A 16,432-nucleotide genomic window follows, 5' to 3' on the forward strand; every position below is an offset into this window, starting at 1 on the left:
ATGGAATGCGGTGTTGCTTTGAACGCGCAAGATCTGGAATCCCTTTTGGTGTAAAATTGACTCCGATATGAAAAATGAGCTCGCTGTAAGTGCACCGACATATCTATTAAAGATATTCGACATTATTTTCAATCTGAGACGTCGCAGAAACCGGATTACACGTTTCGCATTTCAGTCGACCCCACCTACACAACCTCAGCCTGTTTTGTACGATTTTCCGATCCTTGAACAGACCAGATCGTCGAATGAATGAATTCGGATTGTTGACCAGAGATTTTGCTTTTGTGTTTTCTTTTGTTTGAATGTTGTAGCGTTCCTGGTCACATTGGTTCACCCGAATCCATATAGGCGTTGAGGGGATGAGATCAGATTGTTTGTTGCAACTGCGTTGCGGGCATCATTGTTGAATAAGCTCTAATGGGGAAAAAAGGATCAGAAGATTCACAGTTGACAACAGAGAATGGCATGCCTTCGGGTTCAGATCAGTCGGGAGAGAAGGGAGAGAGCACTTCCCAGCTTCATGTGCTGGCCGTGGATGACAGCATTATAGATCGAAAAGTCATAGAAAAACTATTGAAGAACTCCTGTTACAAAGGTAATATTGTATAGGGGCTGTGGTTTATAATTGATTTTAGACGTTTCAGGGATTTGATAGATTATTATGTATGTATGTGTTTGATTCTAGTAACAACAGCGGATAGTGGGAAAAGTGCTCTGGAGTTTCTGGGATTAGGAGTTGATCACAATGCTGTAAATGTGAGTAGATCAAAGGGCAAGTCTTGATTAATTATTGTTCTAATAAATATATTATTTTTTTCAGAATAGTAATGTTATATAGAATTGATGATTAGGTGGGTTTGGAGTATGCTCTAAAACGGTTTTTGTCTGGGTAAGAGCTTGGCTTTTTTGGTTTCTGAAAAAAAAAGGGCTTGTATTTCTCGGACTTAAGGAAACAGGTTAAACCCCAAGAGTCAGGGCAATTCGCAGGAGTGAAAGGCTCCCCTTAAGTGCTACCAGCAGGGTAAATGATACATCCAGGTGATCTGGTTCTCATTGAATAACAGTAATGAGTCAACCTGTATTAGTAAATAGTAACTATTGATAGCTCCCCCACTACTGATTTGACAATTGAATTATGATATTTTCCCACTGTTGGAAAGAACAATCGGTGGTTAGTCCAGTTTCTTGAATCTCATTTAGTCCAGCATATCATTTCTGTTTCAGGAAATTCAGGTGAGTATGATAATCACAGACTACTCTATGCCGGGAATGTCTGGATACGATTTGCTCAAGAGAGTATAGGTATTTTCATCATTTCCAAATATTTAGAGGATAGAGGTATTTTCATTATTTCCAAATATTTAGAGGATAGAGAAAATCTTATTCATTTTGAAGCAGATAGCGACACTTTTGATGTAAATTTGCAGGAATCCTCGAAGCTCAAGGAGATTCCTGTGGTGGTCATGTCCTCTGAGAACGTGTCTTCAACGAAGAGCAGGTGAAATGCCAATGCTTTCTACATGTTCTTGTTTTCCAATAGCTGTAAACAATACAATATTACAATTGTTTTCACATGATTATATACTTAAGGGGCCTGTAAATTGAGCAGATGTCTGGACGAAGGCGCAGAAGACTTCATACTGAAGCCCGTGCAGGTCTCAGATGTAAAACGACTGAGAAGTTATATAGGTAGGGTTCACGAATAGGGAAGCTGCTGCCACATTGGGATATTGAATTTAGATTGAGATGATCACTCATATATATATTTTAGCTGACTCCAACGTATGTGCACGTCTGAATCATACACAATTATTTCAAAGAAAATGGCAGACAGTAATCTTACATTGACAGTGATCTTACAAGACAGACAGTAATGTTAGATGGAATTCCTCTAACATTCAGATGTAAAATAACTTAACAGAAATTGAAACTACAATTTTCTTCCCAAGATCTTCGATCCATTGAGAATGCCTAATTATCTCCCTGAGCTGAAGTCTGAAACACAGTGCACCACAAAGAAGTTTTACAGCGAGAACGCCTAAATCCACTCTCAAAGGACCAAAAAAAGGAAGGGAGGGAGCAGTTTGGGTTAATTGACGATAAGTAGACTCGTCAACAAGGACTTCTATGTGTCTAAAATATTTTCTGCTGTATGTGGAACAGTTTCCTTTGGACGTTCCACATGTTATATGAGGATGAGATAATAATTACGTAAATGGAAGCTTTAGTTTTTGGATTATTGCAGTGAAGATTGATGCTAAAGCATTTGTGTGATTCAATAAATATGTGAGCATAGAAACGATGGGCACAGCACAATGTTTTTCGTCCCATTGCTTTTTCATTTGTTTTAATAGTTTTATTTTCTTGACATGTAATATTGGAGTATTTTCTTCTTTCTTGAAATGTAATATGAAATTGTTTTTCATCTATGTAAAATGAAAAATGTTATAATTTTGAAATTTGTATAAAGATATAAGGTATTGTATTGTAAATTATAATGAAATAATTATTTTTAAACATGAAACATGTTAATTTCTAAAACATAAAAAATAAGGAAATAAATATAAAAAAATACTAATTTTATTGTTAGAAAGAATTGTAAATTAATTAAAAGTAAATTACACAAATAACAATAAAATTAAAGCATATTAAAAAGTGTTGGATAATAGATAAACCAACGCTCCCCGTGTGTTTAGTGACATGGACTAACTATTTCTCGTGGATCCTTATCTATGGTGATGCAATCGTTGACTAACACCTGCGGGTTTTGGTATAACAGCAATCATGATTCTCAACAAGTGGTATCAGAGTGTAGGGCACGAGTTTGATACACACCCGACTCGCGTTGGGGGGGAATTGTTGGACAATGGATAAACCAACGCTCCCCGTGTGTTTCATGACATGAACTAGTGGATCTTTATCTTTGACGATGTGATCATTGACTAACACCTGCGGGTTTTGGTCTAACACCTGCGGGTTTTGGTCTAACAACAATCGTGATTCCCAACAAAAGGTTGAACAAATCAAAATTTACAAAAGAAAATGACAATAAAGTAAATGTGTATAAGTGAATTTGGAGAAATCAAATTATTTCAACATTCTAATAGCAAGAAATAACAAACCATAAAGAAAATTATTTTAATGAAAAACCATCAAGCTTACTATTTTAATGATATATTATAAAGCAAAAACAAGAAAGGAAATATATGAAAGGAATTGAGTGGTGGAAATAAAACAACATGAATTGTGGAAATAAAATCACAACTCTTGGAAGAAAATAAATCAACAACCATCATTGAGAGCTAGAAATGAAAGTACATGAATTGTAGAAATAAAACCACAACTCTTGGAGGAAAATAAATCAACAATCATCCAATCCATAGGTAATAAATCAACAACCATCTAATCCATAGGTAGAATGGATTCAACCTCCATTGCAGTTACAAAGTACAAACCATGAAGCAAGCATTGAAGTGAATCCCTCATATTGTTTTATGAAGAAAAAAAAAAAAAAAACTTGAACCAAAACTTTATATCACTTCCAAATACTATTTTGCAAAAATGGTGCCTCCAATCCTAGAGAGGATACTTCATGTTAAAAAAAAAACAATCTAAGTTCTATAGAGGATACTTCATGTTAAAAAAACCAATCTAAGTTCTATAGAGGATACTTCATGTTAAGAAAAAAAACAATCTAAGTTCAATCAATCTCTTGATTGATGAAATTTGTGTCAAAATCTCCTAAAATCATGTAACTTTTTTGTGGAATTACTTTAGTCTTCTAGAAAACATGAAAGGATAAAATCCCTTACAAATCTCAACAATCTTCAAATTTCTCTAGAGAAATAAATAAAGAAAATCATTCTTGTTTTTTTTATTAATTTCTTACACTTAACCCTATGGGATTATATTAACCCCCCTCTCTCTCTATATATATAATAAAAACTATGAGTCACTCTAAGATCAAGTGTAAGTCACATTTCAACTTAAATTAAATTAATTATATATAATTAGAAAACATAAGTCATATTAGTCTACAAAAGGATGAATTTTTAATGAAGGTTATGGCTTAGAGAAAGAATGTATGAAACATATATGTAGAATGGATCATAAAAATATAGAATTTGGAAGCTTATCAATATGCATAAGTGAGTAAAAAAATGTTACAAGCTTAGTTTTATGCATAATCTTCTCACACCAAAGGATTTTATTTGCACTTAGTGTCTTCGTGAAAATGTTATTGTTCTAAAATATTTAGAAATCATTAAGGTTGTAGATTTGTTCCAATATCTATAAAAAATCAAATTGTTATGTCGTCAAGTAGGTAAAACTATAGTTGGAGAAAAATACACACATGAACTACACATGGTTTTGTGTGGTTAGAAACACATTGTTTAACCTGGTTGGAAACACCCTATAACCATTTCTTATACCCCTTTCGTACATGGAATCTTAGTTCCACATACCATTAGACATATTGTAAGTATTGTAGGTATCCTGAAACTAGCCTTAGATCAATCAATCAACTGTCTGACTACTATAGTGGTACTGATAACAACACTTGAGAAGATACTCTCATGTTATAGGATAATCTAGTATGACTAAGAGTATGGTCGATTCTTTTAGTTATAGCATTGAGATATTGGGTTGAGTACTACTATTGGAGCCTATCAGTATATTAGAGAATTATACATAGAAAAAACTCATGTCCATAAGACCCTTCAATCCTTGCCAATAAAATTCCTCGCTACTTCCATCAACAAAAATAAATAAATAACAATTCAACAAATGGAACCTTCTATTAGTTTACGGATAGCGTCAATGACCAATTTTGATAAATAAGAATTATGAAATTTGGTAAATCAAGATGAAAAATTTTCTTAGTTATCAAAATTGTTCGAATGTTGTTGTAAATGGGTTTACAAAAATACATCAAACAAACATACAAACTATGAAAATGCTCAAAACTCTTAGTTAAATGAAAATAGAAAGAAGGATTAAGAGGAACTATAAATTATTCAGTAGTGATTAGAAGACTCAATTTCTCCAAAAAATGTAGCTGCACATTATGCCATGCAAACATGAGACACTTTAGATATTTCATATCAAGGATTACATAAAGTAAACTATTAAAGTTGTAAAAACTTATGAGTTTTGAGAATCTAAAGATGATGGATTCTAATTCTATTGACCAATTTATGACTTAGATGATGAATATTGAAAGTGATTAAGGAAAAATTGTGAAGATTTAATAAACAAGAAGGTTGTTGGGGAAGAGCTCCGCGAATGCCCGTAAGGGTTTTGGTTAAACCCTTTTTACTGCAACTTGTTACTGCCCGCGTACCCGTAGCCATCTGTTAACTGTTACCCTTCCTGTCTCTAGTCTATCTGTCGTTATCAGGATGTCTTCTACTGCTATATTGGGAGATTCAATGGAAACAGAGGAGGAGGTGGATTATTCTGAAGACCCGCATCCTGAACGTGTTATATTTGGGTGCCCTAACTTCTCATCTGCTGAAGCTGGCCCTAGCCTCCCATCAAAACTGTTTCTGTCTATCTCCCCTCTAGTGGTTGTCTTGTCGGATCACCGCTCTACTCCTCCTTCTGACGAAAATTCCCCTCGGGGTTCCCCTGCTCTGGACCTTCCCCCTCTGTCCCCTGGGACCCTCCATTTTCTGTCATCTATCACGCCTCTGTCACCCTCTTTTGATCCGCATCCACCTATCTCATCTTTCTTCGTCGCGATGTCTGCTGGTCCTCATCCTTTGGTAGCCACGAACCCATCTGCTTCCCTTCACTCTCCATCGTGCTGTTTCGAGACTCCAGCAGTTAGGGTTAGGTCTACTAAATCCGTCCCTTTGGACGGCTCTCCAGACCCCTTAGCGGACCACCCACCTGCATCGCGAACAGGGAAGAAAGGAACAAAGTGTGTGAAAGCGACCTCAAAGCATATCTCGATCCGTTTTGGTGAGACCTCTGCTATTGGAGAAGCAACTATCATGGCTAGTACCATTCTCATTGGACATGTTCGTGGAAGGGCGTATTCGGCCACTCAGCTCACCCAATGGGTAAAGGAAATCTGGGGAGGCGTTCTCAAAGAATTACTTGAGGTACAATTTTTACCTAGAGGATGGTTTGCCCTACATTTTGCAAAAGAGAACTACACAGACTTGGTGCTCGCCAGATACTGGCACATTGAGATGGTGCCAGTTCTATTAAAGAGATGGAGTCCTCTCTTTGATCCGGAGAGAGAACAAATTGGGGCCCGTCCACTGTGGGTCTGCCTGCCTGGGCTCCCTCTTCAGTACTAGTGTGAGGAGGTCTTCATCCGTATTGGAAATGCTCTGGGGTCATATCTTGACCATGATCGAACCTTCGTAGAGTCAAGGAACAAAACCCTTGCACGCATCCTGGTATACTTGGATACCCATGAGGGTTTGGAGGAGAAGATTACCCTACATTGGGGGAAATATTCAAGGGTACAGATATTGGATTATGAAGGGGTTCCATTTCGATGTCATCGTTGTCACAAGGTGGGGCACATATTCAAGGACTGCCCCCTTAACAAGAAACCTGAAGATGCCCCTTTATCATCCAATGCACCTTCTAGGACTGTCTCACCGGCCATCCTGCGTTCACCTGCGCCGGTACCATCTGTCAGCAATCCTCAGAAGGCAGCAGGCGACGCTCGCAGAACTCTCTCGCCGTCGGTCACCAGATCACGGGCAGCTGCTGAAGCCGCCATTGCTACGGGTAAATCTCTCTCTCCTCCTTTATCTTGTATTTTTCCTTGCTCCTCCATGCATATTTCATCCATATCTATTGCATATTGCACTTTTCCCACCTCTCATGTCTATGCACCATCGGTTCCCTCTCTGCATACTCTATCCTCCCCCTCCTCTTCTCCATCTTCATCGCGGGGGTCAAAACCACATCATTATAATCTTCATCCTCGTATTCTCACTCGTGGATCCCCTCGGAATATTTCTGGTTTGGGTCTTATCATTACCGGGTCGACCCCCATGACTTCTCGGGGAAGAAAATCATACTTGTCTAAAGTTATTAGGCGTGTTGGAGTAGAAGTAGCCTCTGATCGCCAATCTACTCTTGACGGGGTTCTTAGAGCAGCGAACACCCCTAGCAGCCTCCTCCATGAAGTGTTTATCCTTTAACTGCAGGACCATGGCTAGTGCCTCTAAGAAGCTAGCCCTGCGTAGACTCTTTGAGACTGTACCTATCGACATTATACTCCTCCAAGAAACCCTTGGCCCGGCTGATCCTATCATAGCTTCTTTAACCTCCATATCTCAGGGGTGGAGTTTTCTGGCCATGGATTCTATTGGGAGATATGGGGACCTTGCGATTGGCTACAACTCTTCATCCATCAAAGCATAAGCCTCTTGGGGAGGACAGGGGTTTATGGGTATAGATCTCTTCTCGGCAAACCTAGGGACCAACCTTCGGGTTATTAACATCTATGGCCCCTGTCAACAAAGGGAGCATTTTTGGCGACATCTGTTGGGGCTCTCCATCTTCTCTGCTGACAATATCATTATTGGGGGTGACCTAAACTTCTCCCTGGGATATGGTGAATCTTTGGGATCCATGGCACAAGTGGACTCGATCATAGGCTATATGACAGATCTGCTAGAGAGACATAACCTGATTGGTGTCCCTATGAACAAACCACTCCCCACATGGAGGAACAAAAGAGTTGGTGAGGCCGCCCTTGCTCGTAGACTGGACAGGTTCATCATGAAAGGGCTCCTTATACAGCAACTGCATTTTTACAAACAATGGGTTGGAACTTGAGGCATTTCGGATCACTACCCAATATATCTGGAGATCTTGGGACCTCACCAAAAGCCAAAAGCCCCTTTCGAGTTCAATCATGGCTGGCTTCAGGATCCATCATATATTAATATGGTTAAGGAATTTTGGGTTGCAAATCCGATTGATCGATATGAATCATTGGCAAAAGGTTTTTGCTCCAATCTATCCCACCTCAAGCACCTCTCTATCAAATGGGCCAGAGAAAAGCACCAGAGGGAGAACTCAACTCTCCTGCACATAGAATCTAAACTCTGCTCTTTATTGGATGAGCGAGGCTTGGGGTTTATCACTGCGGAAGATAAATCCCACCTGGTGGAACTAGAAAACCAGAAGTCAAAGATACTGAAAGATAGAGAGGAATCCATTCGTCTTCGAAGCAGAGCCATATGGTTAAAAGCAGGAGATGATAACACTCGTTTCTTTCATAACTATGCAAAAGGTATAAAGGTCACAAATACCATATGGAACATTCCATTGCCAGAGGGTGGAGTGGCTGATACCTTCAACAAGCTCTCCCACCTGGGATCTACTCACTTCAAGAACCTCTATAAGCAACCTCCTGGCTCAACTATAGCTGACATTATCAACATTGCAGGACACTTCCCCAGGTTTGTAAATGAGCATGAGGCCGTGGCACTTTCCGACCTCGTGACACCTGGGGAGCTTGAGGGCACTTTAAAATGGTTCAAAAAGGATAATAGCCCGGGCCCGGATGGTTGGACCATAGAATTTTACCTTGCCTTCTATGAGCTTCTCAACCATGATCTACTGAGGGTAGTGGAGGAATGCTGAATATCTGGGTCTATGTATAATGCCATCAACTCGAATTTCATCGCCCTTATTCCCAAATCGGACTCCCCTTCCTCCTTCGATGATTACCAACCCATTTCTCTGTGTAACTGTATTTATAAGATCATCTCCAAGATCATTGCAAATGGCCTCCGCCCTATCCTGTTCCGTCACATTGCCCCCCAACAATTTTCTTTCCTAGAACATCGTCAGATCCATGAAGCTATTTGCTCGGCCCAGGAAGCCATTCACTCCATCTGGACCAGACACCTTAAGGCCATCACCCTAAAGATTGATTTGGCAATGGCTTTTGATCGTGATAGCTGGCTCTACATCAAGATGCTCCTTATCCATCTGGGCTTTCCCAATATGTTCATCACCTAGATCATGGCCTGTATCACCACTCCTACTTTCAGTGTACTGATCAATGGGTCTGCATCTCATTTTTTTCACTCTGAAAGAGGGCTCAGACAGGGTTGTCCCTTGTCTCCTCTTCTTTTTTTGATTGTCATGGATAGTCTTAGTCGATTGATTACTTCAGCCAAGAGAGATGGGGACCTTTGTGGGCTCAAGATATCCGATGATTATTACCTCACCCATCTTCTATTCGTGGATGATGTCATTATTTTTCTTGATGGCAGTATTAGATTCCCGCTCTTTTTCGAAAATCCTTTCCCTTTTCTCATCTGCCACTAGGATGCTAGCAAACCATTCAAAATCATCCATCACTTATACTCGAACTTCCATCCACGAGTCTCAATATGCTTATCAACTGTTTCCATACCGCATTAATCCCCTAGATCACGGCCTTAAATATCTAGGCTTCTGGATCAAGCTTGTCAGCCAAAAGATAGCTGACTGGACTTGGCTCGTCTCAAAATTGGAAAAATGGCTTAACATATGGAGTCACCAATATTTATCTAGATCTGATAGACTTGTATTGGTTAAATCTGTACTGGAGGCTACGCCAGTCTATTGGATGGCTCTTGCTTGGATTCTGAGAAGCATCTTGGCCAAGTTACACCAAATTTGTAATAGATATCTATGGAATGGGAATCAAGACAAGCGGATTTTTGCATGGGTGGGATGGAATAAGATTGCGCTGCCCAAAAAATGGGGAGGCTGGGGACTCAAAGACCTGCCCCTATTTTCACAGGATCTAGCTGCTAAAATGGGGTGGACATTACTCACAAGACATAATCTTTGGACCAGCATCACATATCACAAATACATTTGGCCTTTGAACATTATGGAATGGATTCGGCTTCCAAATTGGCCCAAATCCAGCATTTCATCTGTATGGAAAGCACTTTAAATTCACTACCTCTCATTAGGGAAAACCTAGTTTGGAAAATTAATGATGGATCTTTGGCACGCATTAGAATAGACCCATGGAATGGGAGTGGCGGCAGACATCTATTACCCAGGACCTTCATGCAACATGTAAACTCTCACGAGATTAAGGTCCTTGCTGACATCGCGGATCCTCTCAATACTACCATATTTGCACAACAATGGAAATCAGCACTCCAGATAAATCTACCATGCTGCTGGCACCCAGAATGGAATGATTATATAAATGCACTTTTAGAATCACACATTAGGATCAAATAGGGGCCAGACGAACTCATATGGCATCAATCTGACAACGGTATCTACACTCTAAAGGCAGGCTACTCAGCGCTGATCGCACATAAGGTATCAGATTTGATTACTTTTTGGTGGAAGGCAATATGGAAACTTACTGCGCCTCCTCGGATCAAACTCTTTTTTTGGTGCATACTAAAAGGTACAGTTCCCACAGGCGAAAACCTCATGCACAGAGCTATCTACGGGCCCACCTGGTGCACACTATGTAAAAGTGTAGCAGAATCAACTCCACACCTATTCTTGAACTGTACAGCCTTGATGAACTTGTGGCAAATCATCATCACATCGATACATTTCATGGGCTCTTGGGAAGGCGTTGATATAAACAGATTTTGGGAAATGTGGTATCACCGGCATAAAGGATCTAAACTTCAGAGCCTCCCTTTAATTATTAGTTGGTACCTCTGGTTGGCATGGAACCGAAACATCTTTGATGAAAAACCTGTGAGTTGGCCGCATCTTTCAGCACTTATAATATCAGCTTATAATGAGATGCCTGAGCCTCCCCAACCTTGCACCCGAAGGCCCCGCAACCCTCCGCATATCGATAAAAATACTCCTTGGGCTTTTTTTGATGGCGTAGCCTAGCAGCAGGGATGCAGGGGTGGTTTCATCTTATACATCAACGATCAACATTTCTATAAAGTCCAGATGGGTTTCGGGATTGGCTCAAACAACTTCGCTGAACTCATCACTCTTCGTCATCTCATGCATTTCTCATTGGGACATAACTGCATGAACATTCATATTTTTGGAGATTCGAAGATCATTATAGATTGGTTCAATCATATTACTATTTGCCACACACATACATTTAGTAATATATTGAATGAAATAAATATATTGAAGGCTCATTTTAATGACATTACTTGCAATCATATCTACAGGGAGCACAACAGCAGTGCCAACGAACTATCCAAGGCGGCCACGACACTTCCCCGAGGAGAGTGGTTGATCCAGGAGTAGCGTGGGTCAAATGCATTCCAGTACTATCATCGACCTTACATAGACCCACATTACCATAGGGCGGATAGCCCTTGAACTGAATATCTGATATATTTTTGATATTTTTGAACAGTTTTATGTATAAAGTGGACAAAAAATTTCTACAGGGCCCTGCGTGGCAAATATGTACATATAAATAGAAGAACTAAAACGAACATCCTGCGTGATGTTTCTGGTTTTTATGCTGATATTTTTTATCATATACTGAGCCCTTAGAAGGATGACAGACACAATAGCATATGCATCAAGCATCTACAATATGTAATTTTTCAAGATAATGAAAGATTATGATTTTTCCAAGGGAAAAAAGAAGGTTGTTGAGAAGGTTTTGTGAATCCTACCACCAAATTTGATGTTGTAGCAATTTCTATTGAAGAATAATTTTGGGATGGGGTCCCCTAGGTCAGTTTTCGGGCAAAAGCCCAGGTTTTGATTTAAAAAGATGTAAAGTCTTTGCAAATTGTGGTCACAGAGTGCGTAGCTAGTAAGAAGTCAAAAAGGGTTTTTACCCTTCTTTATGTAAATTGAGTCATCTTTGAAGATCTATCCATGGTCTGCGGACCATGGAATTGTATAAATAGGTGTGTCTTAGGCATGTCTAATACAAGAAGGAAGAATAATTCTATGGGTACAAGCGAAGAAGTCTAGCACAAAAGTAGAAGTCTTAGAGGAGGAAAATGCTTTGCAGCTGAGTGCGCAGAGGCCTAGAGTAGAGTCTGCAGCTGAGTACGCAAACCCTTGAAGCTAAGTGTGCAGGAAAGTTTTGAATCGGTAATCTTAACTGAATATCAATAAAGAAGATTGTTGTAGAAATTCTTGTGTTTTATCTATTATCCTTTGACATGTATAAATGCGCATTATGTTGTGATGAATAATGGTTTTATGAAATAATGATGTATTGATGCACGACTTTACTTGTTCTACATTGTTATCTGAATGCAATTAATGTTAAGTGATTACACGAAGATTATAACGCTTTCTATTAAAGTTATCCAACACTTAAGTGGATCTAAGCAAATAATAGTCTAAGTGTAATCTAAAGTGTGTGTAAGTAGCTAATTGACCTGTTTAGGGTCCACAAAATCCAATTGTAGACCTTCACAGAGGTCTAGAGGCCGATTGGAGGAAGTTACAGCAATAGGCTACAGGAGTATAGAGGTCTATGCGAAGGCAGATCTAGGTCACCAAAAAGACATCACACTGATCTCTGGGTGCGGAAACTTGGTTCCAACATCCCCCCATACTGCTTCAAGTGAGACTTCATTCTGCGCACCATGGATTGATGCCGAAAGGGCTAATAGTGTAGGGATTGGTTTGGTGCAACTAACTCTGAACCTAGGTCAGGACCCTCTAAGCCAACAAATGGTTCTGTTACTGGGATCGGGATTTGCATAAAGAGAGGTGTGATGTCACATCACTGGAATCTGGCCAAGAAGGAAATTGAGAAGTGGTTGGATAGAAAAATCCATGAATTTGTGGCACAAGAAAACAGAAATCCGTGCCTGACTAAAGAATAGTGGTTGGACAGGTATTTATATACAAAAATATATGACATCTTATTCAGCACCTTCCTGATCAAACTATACAAGTGGATCACTAAATTGGCAAATGGCTAAGGAAGGTGGAGGCTTGATGGTTCGATAGTGTGAACCTGGAGCTCATGCGGAGGTTGGAAGCTTTTGAAGATAAGATCAGGCATGCAATCGATCACTGGCTTGATCGAGTCATTGGAGGATTTGTTATAGTGAAGCAAAGTGACACCTCTTCAAGGGACTGCGAGATAAGTATTTAAGCTCTTTGAATACTTATATTAAGATGATCTTGTGTGAAAAGTGGGTTATGCCATTACTTTGATGTTTAGATCTGGATGAAGCTTTAGAAATCAAGGAAGAACAGGTCCTGAATATAGTCCATTGATTGGACCCCTGTCAAGTGACGATGAGGGAGCAGCACAGGCTTCATCGCAGAGCATTGTCCATTTGATAAGGCAGGGCTTTCCGTGGATACCTCATCCACCCACACCACCTGCACCTTCACCCACACCATCACCACCTCCACCGTTGGTCAACATGTCAAATACAATGAAGATGACAGTTTTCAAGGGCTTAGGAAGTGAGGATCCGGATCAATTTTGGTTTGTTACGAAGGCTGTATGGACAGCACAACAAATTATGGATGATAATATAAAGAAGGCACAGTTGGTTACCACTCTACAGGAAAGTGCGCTAACATGGTACATTAAGTACTGCACCGATAACCCACTTGCATCATTAGCAGACACTCAGACCTCTCTAAGCAAAGAATTCGATAAGCCTAAGTCTAAATCGCGATCAGTAATTGGATTCAAAGAAATCATGATGAGGCCTAGTGAAATGCCCTGGGAATTAGATCAAAGACTAAAGTACGAGATCTATGAAGCTAATATGAATCTTATGGATAGTCAGCACCACGAATGGTTTGTAGCCTTGCTCCTGCCCCACCTAAGGGTTTCTTTATTGCAGCAAAAGATAGGAACTCAGGCGGAAGCCATGGAAATTGCGATGAGATTACATGAAATGCCTATTCAAGATGCTTCTTTAGGAGTTCAATAGATTCATGTGGAGTTGCAAAACCTTTGCTTGGAGTTGCAGAGTTTGAAAAATGAGAAAGCAACTCGGCCACAGGTGCGCAAAGAAGTTTGGTGTCTCAAGTGTAAAAACCAGGGGCATGACAAAGATCACTGCCTTGTCTTCACGAATTACATCACAAGAGGGGGGGCCCATGTCCCTAAGGTAGGAAGCTCTAGCAAGACCAAGTGTGTGGCCCGCGCTATGGTGCACTATTTTTCAAGTAGTCGGGAAACATGTAACAGACAATTGTCATTTGCTACAAAAGTTTGTACATATACCACAACAATTGCTCTATGACTTCTGCAAATTGGTGGGCCATGATGAGTGCCACTGTCAGAGCTATGAATTAATTATGGAAAATATGCCTCCATATTGAATGCAAGCAGAAACTTTGCCTTTAGATCAGGGTGTTGGCGGAATGCGTGAGGATATCAAGGGCATGGACGAGGTAGAGAAGGACAAGGACCTGGTCGGGGTTGGGTGTAGGAATTGCACTTGAGAAAGCTCCTCCACACTTAATTGTCAACCCGAGGGTTTCATAAACTTAGCGATGAAGCACAGGAAATTCCAAAAATTGTATGAACTTTTCCTATCTCTAATCCTACTCCTTAAAGGAAATGATTTGTAGAATCAGAAAGAAAACAATCGGAAAGGTAATTAACACCAAAACAACTCTCGTGCTGGAATGTAAAAGACAGTCTGCATGTAAATCGAGTAAAGAAATTCCACACAACGGAAACAATCTTAAATGTTGTAATGAAATTTTATGTTCATCTTCAGATGTATGTCTAACAGCCTGACAAGTGGGCCCTTGCAAAAATTTTTCTTCCTTTTGATCTTCCTTCCACACAAACAACCTGTCCTTGCACTGTTACAATATGCTTGCACTACTGCAGGTACAATATTTATGTGAAAAAGTATATGTGACCTTTCTTATTGAAGACTTATGTCTTAGTGAAGGTGCTCTAACCCTAAGGGCTTAGAGCACTATGTTTATGTGACAAGAGGCAAGCTCTTGAACCAAAGCAAAGCTTCCTTCACCTAGTTTCCAAATTACTTTCGAAAAGACTGAAAGATGTGCTGGAAAATAATTGCAACTGTAAATGAAATCCTAAAGTAAATTATCTGTGAAAAAGGAAATGCTTCAATTCATTAAACCTTGCAAAGGAATTAAACTTCATGAAATAAAGGGACTTCAAAAGAATCAAACAGTATTCTAAGCTTTTTGCATGTATTAACTAACTTTAGTAATCCATTCAAAGATGCTTATCTTCTTTGAAAGTATAATATGTTTATGATGATTTTATGCAACTGCTTCCAAATCCTCTTAAATATTTACTTTTAATACCGAAGACATTTACTAAATTAATGATTCATTCACTTGCATAATAACTGGAAATAATATGCAGATAAGTGATTCACTATTCACTGCAAAAGAATGATTAAACCAAAGTGTAGGCAACAACATGCATTGGTACACGAAAGATCTCCTTGCACGATCTGATTGAAAATGATTTAAAACAAAGATTGAGAGTAAAGGAAATACAAGAAAGATATTTCACAAACAAAGTAAAAACCACTAACTCTCAAACCACGGATCTGTTTCACACGTTAGCTACAAAAGATATTTTAAATCAGAACTTGAAAGATAAATATTAAAACTATAACATCACACAGATGCAAATGAAATATCCACACCTTCTTTCTAAATAACGAAAGTGAGAGGGGTAAACGAGCTGGGTTGGTTGGGCCGTAGCGAACTAGCTCGTTCCCCTTCTAAGGAACGAAAAAGCTTAGCACTTCAAAAGATACATCAAAGATAAACTAGACGTTGTGTATGCAAATCATGGCAATTCTCTTGTATTACTTGATTCGGAAAATATACATGACAGAGCAGTCTAGCCCCAGAGTTGAGGCGATAACCATATTACATAAACAAAATTACAATCGATGCTTCCTTTCTTCTCTTACTAGCCTCCTTCTACCTATATCTATATTTTATATATCCTTTCTTATCTAGCCATTTTCACTAATTACAGACATTTCTTGTTCAGGCCTTTCGGCCGAACAAACTTACAAACTGAAATTACAAACTTGGCCAGTATTTATAATACACATGAATCTCGCTTGGCCATATCCTAACTTTGGAAAATATCCCCTGCTTGCATGCCATATATTATCTTGCTTCAGTTCATCAACAGCTAAACTTGGAGTCAAGGATCGAGACTCATGCTCGTGGCAGATTTGGCTTCTCACAAATCTCAGACAGTCTTCGTGGCGGTGCAGGAATCTACCTGCACTAGTCATACTCATTCATAATTAATACTAAGTTCCATGGTTACTCTAGGAAACTAATATGAGTTACAAGAGATATGTAAATAGGCATGAAATCCATATAAAATGATTAATAAAGTGCTGAAATAAATCTTAATATAAAATATGAGCGTGTGTAGGAATGGGTAACTACTGGGTCCCTATAATACTACTGATTACCCCATTACTATTGTAGTTGTATCCCTTATTAATATTCTTGTGCCCCTATTGTC

At 39.4% G+C, this 16,432-nt stretch overlaps 1 protein-coding gene across 1 annotated transcript; it reads left to right on the forward strand.

The window, feature by feature from the left end:
* Positions 1 to 339: 339 nt before the first annotated feature.
* On the forward strand, positions 340 to 1,768 carry LOC149232375 (two-component response regulator ARR8-like). Its single transcript, XM_089376480.1, has 5 exons — positions 340 to 595; positions 686 to 756; positions 1,225 to 1,302; positions 1,428 to 1,498; positions 1,610 to 1,768. Exons 1-3 carry the CDS (start codon positions 418 to 420, stop codon positions 1,300 to 1,302), a joined length of 327 nt encoding a protein of 108 aa, XP_089232606.1. The 5' UTR covers positions 340 to 417; the 3' UTR covers positions 1,428 to 1,498; positions 1,610 to 1,768.
* The last annotated feature ends 14,664 nt before the right edge of the window (positions 1,769 to 16,432 follow it).

The sequence above is a fragment of the Pinus tabuliformis genome, chromosome J (genome assembly GCF_031772625.1).
Source record: "Pinus tabuliformis cultivar Carrire ecotype Pingquan chromosome J, CPIR1, whole genome shotgun sequence".
Taxonomy (NCBI): domain Eukaryota; kingdom Viridiplantae; phylum Streptophyta; class Pinopsida; order Pinales; family Pinaceae; genus Pinus; species Pinus tabuliformis.